We start from the raw sequence: 13,206 nt of genomic DNA on the forward strand, positions 1-13,206 counted from the left end.
AAGACCTGCTTACAATTAGTCTTCAGGTAATGCACCTCGTCACTTCAGGTTTTTTGAAAATTTATAATAAAACACATATTTTGACAGCGCTAATGAGGATCGAGTCAATGCAACAACACATTTCGACATTTCAGTAACACCAGAGATGATTGTTTGCACACCTCTGCAGTATTTGGACAGCAAAAATTCAGTTTGCAGTGCTGATGAACTTGAAATATCTCACACTGTCAGTTATTCACCAAACCAAAAACATGCTTTTCAGACTCCAGTTTGTTGGACAATTTATGAAATGAAAAAAAAACACCTAAAAATATGAATTAAAAAAACAATGTTTGATGGCCATCAATGATTAACCAGTAAAAGCGGTCATTTGGATAAACCCCATCAATGCTCCCTACCTCAGTCTTTGTCATTCTATCTCTATCAATTAATTTGTGCTTTTTATTCTTTTGTATTGATTAATATTTTATTTGACTTTCACTGACACAGATGAGTACTGAGTAAGTTAATTCAGAAAACATGTGATCCATAGCAACGGGATCAACCCGCCTTCTTCTACCTTTGCCTGATGTCTACATTGCTGAACTGCTGTGACTTGCATGCATCTGGTGTCCACACAGACCGCATTGCTGCTGCGGTGCTGCTGTGCGAGTTAACCCTTTATAAAAAGCCACAATAAAAGCCTTGCATTAACAATTCGAGTTTATTTTCCAACAACTGCACAATGGCTAGCAGAATGCCAGTTGAGTTGGCACCAATCTTCTTCCATCTTACGTCGATGTTTACCAATGTTTAGCTAGATGAAGTTGGCAGAAGGTGAGTTACAGACTGGTGAGCTTACTCTTGACGATTACTGTCAAAAGCCAACCATAAAAGGCACCATAGAGACGTGCAAAATAGACATAAGAGCATCAATTTAGCACAAATTTAGAAATGCTCACAGAGAGGTGACTGGAAACATTTGCGTCTACATCATAGGGAAAGATATTGAGATGGGATAGAAATTTAATCAGCTTAAGGCTCTAAATGGAAGTTAGCAGGAAACCAGTAAAAGCACTGAAAATAATCACACATTTTTTAGTGACTATGGTTACTTGAATTAAGTATTTTGAGAAATGAATATTCCTTTATATTTAGATTTTTTTTTTTGTTTCCTATTGAGAGTAGATTAGGCGAGCTCCCCAAACAATTGACAAAAAAATATGGCAAAAAAAACAGAACAGCACTGTTCCTCTCCCAACTTTTGTTAGGCTTTCGGACAAAAGAGTTGAAAAGTTTATGGATGGCCTGGAGAATTTGGCATGTCTCCGGATAGATTACATAAAACTGGATTGCAGGATGTCAGTTTCCAAGGCAACTGTATTTTTGTGTCTTTGCTCTCATTCTCATCTGTCAGTTCTCTCAGTACACTTGGCAGTTTTTTTGTCAATTGAGGCCTCAGTGTGTTAGTAAGCTTTAGTAATGGTCGGTTGAGTGTCAAATAGAAAGCGTGTTTAACAAAGGCCATGACTGCACAGGAAGACATGAAAAAGCTGAGATGATGAGGTGATCTCTGTGTGTAAAATGAAGGATGCACAGAAAAGGAGAGAAAAAGAGAGAGGGAGAAAATGTTTAATTTCCATTCTATTTGATAAAAAATACTTCTCTCTCTCTCTCTCTTTCTGTGTGTGTGTGTGTGTGTGTGTGTGTGTGTGTGTGTAGGCATGCATGCATCATGCTAGTATGAGTTCTACTCAGGCTGCAGGAAAATCTCATTATCTGCCAAACAATGCTGCTTAATAATTTGTCTGTTACAACTGTGGCCCTCAGAATTAAAAAGATGTGAAGAGAATAACTATAACTCAACAACCCTGTACAATGTTTACTGTGAGCGATGAAAACTGGCCAGTCGTGATTGCAGCTATGCTGCAGCTATGGAGGTAACTATTTTACATTGTGATCCATAAGTCACTCTAGTTGTTAATTTGCTTTGGGCAAAGTATTTAATTACATATTCAAGTTTACAATGCATCATTTTCTCCTCACACCCACACATTTTCACACCAGTAAGTGTGTTGCCTTGTTGCAAATATTGAATAAAGCCTCTGTACACTTTCCGATGAAAGTGAAAAATGTGAATGGTTGAGGCAACGGAGCCATTTTGATTGGTTTAGTTAAAATGTCTATGGGGTCAGTGCAGGTGCTCTGACTTTACATGCCAAGGCTCCTCCTCCGAGCTGCATTGTGAATGGAGATGGGGTAGAGAATGCTTCTTAAATCCCATCCATTTTTGCTCCTATAGCAGTTGATTAAGCTCCAAACATGACAGATCCTCAGTCAACTTAACCTTTTATTGTTATACTCAGATATGCTATATGCTAGGCTCATCTGTAGCCCTTTTTACCCAGGGATCCTGCTAAAGGGCCATTAAGAAGTCCCGTCTTTATACCTCCTTTGCCTTTGTACACACAACCAATCAACAGCGACATCATTATTCTCCATGTGGAATGATAAGAGGCTCTCCCGTCTCCCGTGCTGGGTCGCACCATAGACTGTAAATAAAGATGGACAACATGACAGTTCCCCCAAAGTCTAGCTTTTCAATCTGGATCGCCTTCTGGTGTCTTGTTGCCTTATAGGTCATAAAGCCCGCCCCTCCATGGTAGTGAATGGGACATAGGTCAAACTAAATACATAGAGCACATGCCAAATACATTTTTCTAGAGAAGGTTGGTCTGACTGGTGGACAGTGCTTGGCACTTCAGTCAACTGTATCCATGATGGTGGACGAGTCAAACTTTCTCATTTAGTAGCTAAACAGTGCACTAAACTATATTTCTGAAAACTTTTTAGGTGAGAAATAGGCAATGCAGTGCAGAACCTTGATTCACAGTTGGTCACTGCTGCCTCATTTGACCGTTGCACTGCAGTTTACAGCGTGATTGAGAACTGCGTTAGAGACTGGGAGAAGGACACAATGCTATGATTATCTATCTTCTGTACTTCTTTCTGAATACTGTGACAGTTTCAGCATATATGACACAAAGTTATTTTTATAAAACCAATTGTGGCTTTAAAATGCAAATAACCAAAAAAATACAGCAAAAAAACATTGTAGTTAAAGTGAAAATAGCTCATTACCTGATTGTTTTTAATGTTTAAAAACAATTTTATTTTTATGAAGCTGAACAAAGAAGTTGCTAAGTAACACGTACTGTAATAACTGTTATTACTAATTAACTATTTAAGTGTTTTACTCAGGTTCTTAATGTGAAGTGATCATCTGTTTATTAATTTGTGGTCTTCCACCGCAAGATGATCTGGGAGTCCATCCTAAAGTCCAGCCAGTGCACTTGTCACCCCTCCCAGCTCATTCAGTGCCGGAGTTATAATCACCCATAGCTAATTAAGGAGCTTATGATATTTCTGCAGAGTTCCCCGTAGTGTGACTTGTGCAGCTGTATCCAAATGCTATTGATTGTGGCTTCTGGTGTTTGTATCTTGTTTTTCTTGCACAGTGGTCCCCCAGGCTTTGGGGGCTATGATGTGTCATAAAGATGAAGGCTAGGGTTGACATTATGTGGATTTGGTGTGTGTGTGTGTGTGTGTGTGTGTGTGTGTGTGTGTGTGTGTGTGTGTGTGTGTGTGCGTGCATGCATGCTTAACCTTGAGGATTTCATTCTCTTCAGAGTGACTCACTCCCCTTTTTTTGACTCTTAAGTCCTATGTTATTTGATTAGATATGCATTATTCAGGCCTATTTTCAGCTGATATTTTTCCACTGCTCTGATTCTGACATTTACAAAATTGATACTGCAATGACGTGTCTTTAGTGGTTTCCACCAATTGCACTTAACATGCATTGGAAAAGGTGGGGCATTTCCAAGGAGGAGGGGAGGAGTAAAGGACGTAAGGGAAGGAGACAGAGCTAGGTGGGACTGTGATGCTCTTCACAGCATCATGCTAATGAGGAGGATTATTATGTCCCCCCCTCAGGCAGTGGAGGCAGACAGAGTGGGTGTGGGCGCAAGTGTGTTTCACTTTTGACCGTGAGATTTGTGTATGAGGCAGTTTGTGTGGTGAAAGCAGAAAAGAGAAACCTAACCTCAGAAAAGTGATTCTTTTTATTGCTTTGAAGTCTTTACTGTGTTTCCACTTTATTAGGTACTCATCCCTATTTATGAATTTAGCTTGCTCCTCCAGCCACTGAGTCATATAAACAAAGAAGGTGCATAAAGTATGCAGACTGGGTTAAGAGGCACTGGTGTGTGTTCAAAGTTCAGAGGCAAATGTGCTTGTGGGTTATAGAAACAAATGCAACCACACACACAAACTCATAGTCATCTGTGCTTCTTGTTTCTCTTCCTCCCTACGCACACACCCTCTCTCCCACCCCCTTTCTCATCCTCTCCTCCGGTCCCCCTCCTCCCTCTGCTCAGCAGCAGCCAGTGGTATGCTCCGCTCGTCTTCTCTCCTCTCTCTCCACTGTCAGCCTCAGCAGTCTCCAAACCGGAGCTAGACACTGGTGCAGCAGCGATCCATACATACATGCATGTTTGTTTTTGGACAGTGCTGGGCTCTTGACAACGCTCACCATTCGAGTGCGTGAAAGTGTGCGAGCTGATCTGCATGAGAATGTGCGTGTGAGCCTTTTCTGGAGCATCTTTTGTATGGAGGAGCATGTGCGCAGAGTGAGAGACAGCGTGAGGATGCGTGGTGGGCAGGTGTTGTTGTGATCGGTGGAGTTTTTGGTGTACTATCGTCGTGCTGTCTGCCCCCACCCCGCCCCCCCTCTCCCTCCCCCTCCCATTCGGTTATCTTGTGAGGGCAAAAAGCATCCTGCTGGGATGTCCACCTCGCCTGGTGCAACAGACGGGAGCCAAAGGAACTCTTGTAAGTGACTTTTTTTTTCCCTTTTTTGTAATAGGGAGTGGTGATCTATGTGTGTTTCAGTGTGTCAGATGTGTGTGTGGTGTGGGGTTTGTTTGAAACCATCCCTGTGCTTTCAAATAGGGAGTCTTTGTTTTAAAAGGAGAGTTTGCCAATACAGGGGTATATGTAGCTCAAGGTAATGTAACAATAAAAACCTTTATTATTGTAAATATAGTCATTACAAGTGAAACAAAGAACGCTCTTTATATTGGCAGCAGAATGATAGTGAGTGGCAGTGAAGATGCCAAGAGTTTGATTGTGTAACACAGTATGTATAAGCGGAGATGGTATCTACATTAATAAAAGTAAAGGAGGGTAATGCATGCTTGTTTGTGCATACTTTCACATGTTTACATGATGGAACGAGAGCTCAGGGAGGGGCGTAATGTGGGAGTGTGTGGGAGCATGCCTGAGTGTGTTTACATATTCCCTGGAATGCCTCCAGTTGCCGAACCATTGGAAAAGGAGCTGTGCATCGATTGACAACCAGGCCAGCTGTATCTTATCAGTAAAAGGAAAAGACTAGATGACTTGCTGATGCTATTCACTATTGTCAAAGTGATGAGTATTTTTTTGAAAAGACAAAACAGTGTATGTTGGATTAACTATAACCAAAAAAAAGAAATGGTTATTGAAGGATTTAGTCTTATGTCTTTATTTCAGTCTCTGTTTAGCTAAATTAACAATTGAACAAAAGAAATACTGTACTGACTGCCCTTTGCAAGTATGTGTGTGTATCTGCTTTATGTCTTTACTGTATCTGTAGTGGGGACTGATATCGTTGTTAAAAATAACAACTTGGCCGATATCAGTCCCTTTTTTTAGCTTGTTTGTTTATTTTTATTTTTTTAATTTTGTTTTTGTAGTTATTTACTCTAATGTAGTGCCAGGGAAAAGAAAGCTTAATTATAGAAAAAACTGAACTATTTTTAAGTTATTCAGCCCTTCAATATTCTATTTTTGAATGTGAACAAATTAAATCATACATATGTATGAAGCAACTCTTAACATTTTTTTCATGAAAATCATTTAGATATTTTTGAATAACTGCTTCAAAAGCATTTTAATTATGTATAAAAAAATCAGAATTCTCTCTCTAATATCTTTTTTTATTGCTGCAAAATCAACAACAAATTTCCTCAAACAACTGTATCTTCAAGTTTTTTTTTACCAAAAAACTACATTTTACAAGATTACATTGGAACACATCATGATATTGTTATAATTTACCTTCGCCTAATACTTATTTTTACTGAATGGAGCTTGAACGCATTATAATTTAACCAACCTCCGCTGCTGTTAGTTCCGGCCACCAGCAGCGAACAGCTAATGATAACTAGCTCTCTTCCTGCAAATTTTAACATTTGTTGTTCACAATATAGCATTATGAGGGAAACAATAGGGCTTCCCCTTGTAACGAAGAAGTGGATTTACTGCATTTTCTTGTCCCAACAACATCTCTGGAAATATCTCTGTTCCCTGGTACACTTTTAGTCTTGAGCCCCGCTGTTTAACCTGCGCAAAATTTATGACACAACAGAACAAACGTCATGTCATCTTTTTTTCTGTAGGCCAATTGCAGTCAACATCGCGAATATCGGCTGATACCAATGTTTGGCCGATAAACCAGTGCATCCCTAGTCTGTAGCAGTAACTTTGCAGGGATCGTGATAAAGGAATATGCCACTATCGTTATAGTGCAGCCAGTAATTCAGTGGGCGAAAGTGTGTGGGACCGCTCTGCAGTTTTAATGTTTGACTTCATTGTGGCCTTAAGCAAGGCACAAGCTCAAAACCACACACACACACACACGCAAAACTAAAGGATTGCTGTACTGTAAGTGGGTGATTGATAAAATGATGTGACTCATTTTGACTCATCTGAGAGCTCAGTGGGAGCATACACACAGAAAATCTCTCTCTCTCAGACACACACACAGACACACACACACACACACACACACACACACACACACACAGACATACACACTGACTGCCTTGACTGAGGCACAGATCACATCTGGGAAAATGGGTCTCCTTTTATTGCTTTCATTATTATTGCACCATCCCCCCCTCTCTTCTCGCTTTCATTCCCTCATCTCCCCTCCTGTTATTTTCAGGATGTTATTTACTGCCCAACCTTGCATATAACTCGCTTGGAAACCTTTTGTGTGGCTGGGTGATGAGTTAATGATCACACACTGACACGCCCACCCACAGCAGATACCTATTGTGTGTGTTTATGACTGTGGGCTTGTTGAAAACAATCACATCACTGTGTGTTCAATTATCCGGCAGAGTAATATCTTATTGTTGTATAACTCTTCACTCTCACATGTTCTGTTCTTGGCTGTGTTGTTGTTGCACTTGACCAGTTTGTTCCTTGTCAAGACGCATCCGTCACATTACCTTCTCATGGAGCAGTGCCTTCGAATGGAAATATCAAGTGGCCTCTGGCTACGATTACTGATTTACTAACCGTAATGTTACATAACCAAATGCTGAGGAAACAAGTTAATAGTAAACAGAGATAACTGCAGCTGGAGACTGAACAAATAAAGAAAGGAATGATTTAATTAAGCCAAAGATATGTCATATTTTTATTTCATGAGTTATGATGTACTGTGTGTCAATATCAAAGGAACACGCTCAAATAATGCCAGATAAGCAAGAATAATTTATGATATAAACTCATTAAAACATCAAATTAAAAGGCTTACGGTGCTCATTTTGCTGATTAAAAACTGCAGCACACAAGATATAGTAATTACACAATGCTACACCACTTGATACAAAAAAAGAACATGGAGTATTTGTGGACTTTTGTTTAAATCCGTTTATTCAAAAGGCAGTAATATTTTTAGATAAGACAATCAGTAGTGTTTTTTAAATCTCTGCTCCAGCAGCTTGACTCAGTGAGGTTTTATGACAGTGTAACGCCGCTGCAGAGCTCTCTCTCTCCTCCTGTTAGTTTGTGTCCTCTGTAAAGGACCAACAGCAGGCACCTGCCACTGAGATGGATGTGCTGTGTCATCACTTCTGCCAAATGATGGCTTGCTTCACCTCTCCTCTCCTCTTTGCTCTTCTCCTTGTCTGCCCCCCGCCCCACTCCCCACCTCCTCTCTGTCCTCTCCCCTCTCTCTTCTTTCTGCGCCTGGCTGCTGCACACATCTGCTCTCTTCTCTGCTGGTGTCTCATCTGTTCCTTAATCTCCTCTCCTCAGTATTTCACTGCACTCCTCCTCCTCCTCTCCTCCTCCTCCTCTTTCTCTCCTCTTCTTCTCCTCCTGTCTGGTTTATCTGGGTTCACATGAAACTTTAATTGCATGTAAATCAAAGCGCTGCAGATGTGATTAGTCCTTTGTGCTGCTTTAATGAGTGGGGTCTGGACTATTGAAATATGGTACAGTAGCTGGCTCCTGTGCTGCCTCTGATGGCTAAAGCCACAGGCAAACTCAACTTTTAATGCTGCTACAAGAAACTCTTTTCTTTTTTCTCGAAGAAGTGAAGTTTTAAGCAGAAAGAAATGTTGCTGAGAAAATCTTGGAAAAATGTGCTCATTCTTAAAGGTTAATTTATCTTGCAGTTCTACTCACTGCATGAAAATCAGTCTGAATATTCAGCTTTTTTCATAAAATGGTATTTAATGGGTTTTAAAAGTGCTCATTACAGCAATATCAACAAAGTATATATGTGTATGGAGGCAGTCTAAGGATAAGAGAATCATGTTTGGCTGACATTTTAAAATGGTAATTAGCATGCAGTCTTCTCATTCTGATAAGAAATTGGCAAGTAATTGAGTAAAGGTAGCAGTTTCGGAGAAGTGACATTTAGCAGGCAGCACAGAGGGTGTTTGAGTTTTTTATTTTTTCAAATGTTCAACCAAATATTTGCTGTTTGTTTTTATTGTTTGTTTTCTGCTGAAAAGTTTAAACACTTACTGTAATTGACACAGTTGCTGCCAAGTGACGATGTTTGTGTTAACTTTTTCATCTCCCGTGACTGAGTCACTCAGTGTGTACGCGTGCATACATTTCTCCATGCACAAACAACAAAAATGCAGTTAACTTTCTAATTAGCGTCCTCAGACATCATTCACACGGCATGTAAACACAGACGCCAGTGTGTACACGAGCGGACGCGTCTTAATTCATCTGCTCATTTTCAAGGGGGTCACGCTCCCTTTGAAGCCTCTGAAGGAGATTGAGATTGGGATTTATGGCATTAATTGTATTTAAAGATGGATTTTGTTCAAGAGATGAAAGAATCTGTGCTGTCAGAGGAGAAAGTCAAGGACAGAGCACCGCTTGATGTTCACGAGACAGAACACATTCTAACTCCACTTTTTGTCGTGAGTGACATGAAATTGTAATTTGATCTGTGCGGGCTTAGGTGTCAGTATTTCAGTTCCATGTGACAATCTCTGTACAGCATGCTCCCACTTATGCATAACTGATGCATATGTGCAGTGGTAAAAATATGTCTTATTCCATGCACATGGCCACAAAAATGCAGGCAGAATGCATACACAAGTATATAAGCCACATTCTCTTCACTGATGCAGTGACTGTTGCAGTGACAATAGTAGTGCTGACAGCATTGATATGTCAAATGGGATGCGAATAACGTATCTTTTTTTTTTTTAAATCGCGTAAATCTAGAGGCTGAACGGGGCTGAGTTTTAAAGCTAGTATGATGATACTGGTTTCATATGAAATTGGAATTCAGTACCAACCATGTCATGCTAGCTTCCCAGGAAGGGAGATGAATAATGTTCCAAATTTAGGTTAAAATTTGGCTATGGAAAAACAGCATGATCATTTTTCAGGGGTCCCTTTACTTCTGACTTTACCTCAACTGATATTCGTTTTTCAGGGCCAGTACCTATTATTAGTAGTTAATGAGAGTGATAACCAATATTTGGGAGCGATATGCATTTACAATAAAAATATAAATCTTTCTGTCAGTGTTTAGAATTTGGAATCTAACAAACTATTATCAAAACTGAGACTTTCAACAACAAAGTTCTGTGGGTACCCATGAGTCTCTTCATGTTAGTCCCATGCAGTGTTTTGCTGTCAATTGATTCCTAATCAAGGCTATCTGGTAAGAATTGCGTTACTTTGTCAATAAACTGTTTTGTAATGCAAAAAATGAAACTAATAACATGATTGAAAAATGTGATTAATTGTGATTAACTACTGAAATTCATTAAAAGTTAATTGTAGTCCACTCACCCATTTACTTAACCTCCTAACCTCTGCTCTCTCTCCAACCTGTTACCCCCTCTCCTCTCTTCACTCTGTTGCAAGCGGTGTCCACCTGGCTTAACAGGTGTTGTTGGCAAACCCTGACTATGCTGTCTCCCCTCTTAACACTCATATTGTTTACTCAACTGTACTACTGCCAGGCTTCCCCAGCTATCTTTACACTAAGATCATCCTTGCTCAGTTAGATTAGAACGAACAGTCTCACAGCAAAGATGCTTTCAGGATTCTTGCAGAGTGCCACAGGAGAAGAAAGAGAGTGGAGACAAAGGGAGGAAGATGAGCAATAAAAGACTGAAAGGAAGGGAGAGATGGAGGAGGGGAGGGAGATGAGGTGGTTGGGTGGAAGAGAGAAGAGGGAGAAGTAAAAGAGGGCACCAAAATGAGGAGATGAACAATGAAGAGGGAAAGAGGATGACGGAGCAAAGAAAAGATGGCAGAGCAAGAGGAGAGCAGTGCAGCAGACGAAGGTTAAAATAGAGAGGGCAAAGATAGCAGGTGGAGGATGAAGGAGAGTGGGTGAAGAGACGGAGAATGGGAGTGACTTGAGAATAATAGAAAGAGAATATTGGTAAAGAGGAGAAATTAAAAAGACGGAGCCAAACCAAAAAGCACATTACAGATAATGAAAAAGAATAATAAAAAGACGTAGGAGAGTAAGACAGGCCTCCACACTATCTGGGAGTCTGCTAATTGGTGGTGGTGGTGGTGCGGAGGTTGCACACAGATCACACACTCAAGAAAAAGGAGAATCTTTAGCCTTTTTCCCATCTGGAGGACAATACATTTCATTCTTATAAAAGAAAAACGATTAATGACAGTGGAAACTGGTAAAAATAGGATCTTGTCACATATAATAAGTGCTGTAATTATTTTAACTGTAACATTGTTTGAGGTTTTGGCTCCATGCGCTCCGTAAGGTTTAAGTGGAGATTAACACATAAAATTTAGTGGGATTTTCCAAACCACAACCCATATTCTCATGTTTGCTGGCAAATTTAGAACATAATACTCACTGTTTTGATAATACTGGCACCGCATTTTTAATTAAGAATCATTGAGCAGATATACAGACAGGGATGCAGTTGCATTAAGTCTGAAGACAGATAGATAAGGCAATTTTTGCGTCAACCCCTTCTCCTAGAAATTATGTTTGTATATTAATAAATTGTATTCATGTGGTGAAAATGTACACAAACTGCAACACCAGGAACACAGGTGCACGTCCAGACTCTTGTCTTAAGTTTAGGCAATTAAAGCATTTAGGTTAAAGTTAGGGGAAGATTGCGATTTTGGTTAAATGTTAATAAAAAAAATTAATAAAAAAACAGAATGTATCGCAAGGTTGGCTATATTGGCAAAAAAAACAAATGAAACATGAATGAAACATTTTGCTGATATGTTCAGTATCAGCATTTTGAGACTTGCTGGGTACATTAATTACCAACTCTTTCTTTATATTAAAAGAAAATATTCACTCTTTATTTTGTTTGTACTTGCTGATTTTTTTTTGGCTCTACCTTTTCACAACAAATTGATGATTTGATCTTAACCTATAAAATGAATATTGCAAGTGCAAATTATTGCTCACTTAACCCCTCACCTGAACTGCTTATCGTATAATCATAGCTTAGCAACCATAAAGTAATTAGGCACGGCAGGCCTGTGAAAAGTTAAAATGTATTGTGAAAAGTATGAATGACATTGTTTGGGGGGGAACTGTTAGTTTTAGGCTCAGAGTTTTAAGATATGTTTTAATAACTCAGCAGAAAACATCAACAAAAAGTAATTCAGGGACTATTGCTGCATCCAAAATTGCATACTAAGCATAACATACTCAATGTATAGCATTGTTTACTATGCTTTTGTGTATTTTTGTGCTATGATGCACTGAGCTGTAATTATCACATTCCTTCCTGAGAGCCCTCTTGCAATTTGGAGACTCGTGGCCATGGTAACCCATGCCGACCCTAGCTCTATAGGTAATTTAAAAATAATTTGAAAATTATATTTCTCCTTATTTGAAACATTATTGACATGACAGAGCTGTCTCACTTGTTGTGTGTTATGAAGTGACCAGTGTTTGCATACTGAAATATTTCACCAGAAATAGTCACCAGTCCTGCATAGTATGGTTTCATACTAATGTTTTGGACATACTAAAAAAATATCCCACAAACTATTTAAATATATTGAGCGTGTTAGTATGAAATTTTGGCGGAAGTGTGTATTTTTAACTAACTCATGGAGTTAATGTTAGCTTAACACTTTGAAACCTGGGCGAATTGCCCTAACTTCTTTCATAAACATGGAAAGAATGAATAGAGCAACTTAAGAAGAAATGAATAAAAATTAGCGAGAAATCAGTAAAAGGTACAAGACAATTACCTGAAAATTTGCAAAAAAAAGAAAAACATGAAAAACAAACAAAACATCAACAACAAACTAACAGGGGCATGATCTAAAAAAGCGCTGTTCTGTAGTAAAAGTTGTCACGCCAGTCAGTAAAACTGATGGTTGCTGGCCATTGTCTGAAATCAAGGATCCATTGTTTTGTTTTTTTTATCAAAAAATGATCAAGAATTGAGACTTGAAAGCTTGCAGGGCATAGCAGTTGTAACTGAGGGAGGCGGGGCTTATCAAACTGTCTCTGTCCTGATTATCATAATGAGAATAAGGTCATCAACACCAGGGTTGCTGCGCAGTCATTAGACATATTGATGCATCTAAACAACTCATTGAGATTTGTGTTTTTTTTGTTCAACATGCATGTCAAAGATCTCCAGATAGGCTACGCTTTCATGTAGTCAAACATCAATTAATATCACCATAATGGTGAAATCTGCATGTCGCCTTTTTTCAGTATCACAGCTACAAATAACTTCCCACTGCTCGTCATGCTGAGAAATTATGCTTCGAGCTGTGACAAAAGAATAAATACTTGGACAGATCCACAAGGAGCATAATGATTGTAATTAAAGGGACAATAGTGACTGGTATATAATTTTACACACACAGTTATGGCAGTTG

General features: G+C 39.2%; 1 protein-coding gene across 1 annotated transcript in view; it reads left to right on the forward strand.

Annotated features, from left to right (window-relative positions):
- Positions 1-4,814: 4,814 nt before the first annotated feature.
- Positions 4,815-13,206, forward strand: part of dtnbp1b (dystrobrevin binding protein 1b) — a 41,967-nt gene continuing 33,575 nt past the window's right edge. The window contains exon 1 of the mRNA XM_042506587.1: positions 4,815-4,872. Coding sequence (XP_042362521.1) covers positions 4,827-4,872 — 46 coding nt within the window. The 5' untranslated portion in view covers positions 4,815-4,826. The remainder of the gene's footprint in view (positions 4,873-13,206) is intronic.

Source organism: Plectropomus leopardus, chromosome 18 (assembly GCF_008729295.1).
Source record: "Plectropomus leopardus isolate mb chromosome 18, YSFRI_Pleo_2.0, whole genome shotgun sequence".
NCBI classification, from domain to species: domain Eukaryota; kingdom Metazoa; phylum Chordata; class Actinopteri; order Perciformes; family Serranidae; genus Plectropomus; species Plectropomus leopardus.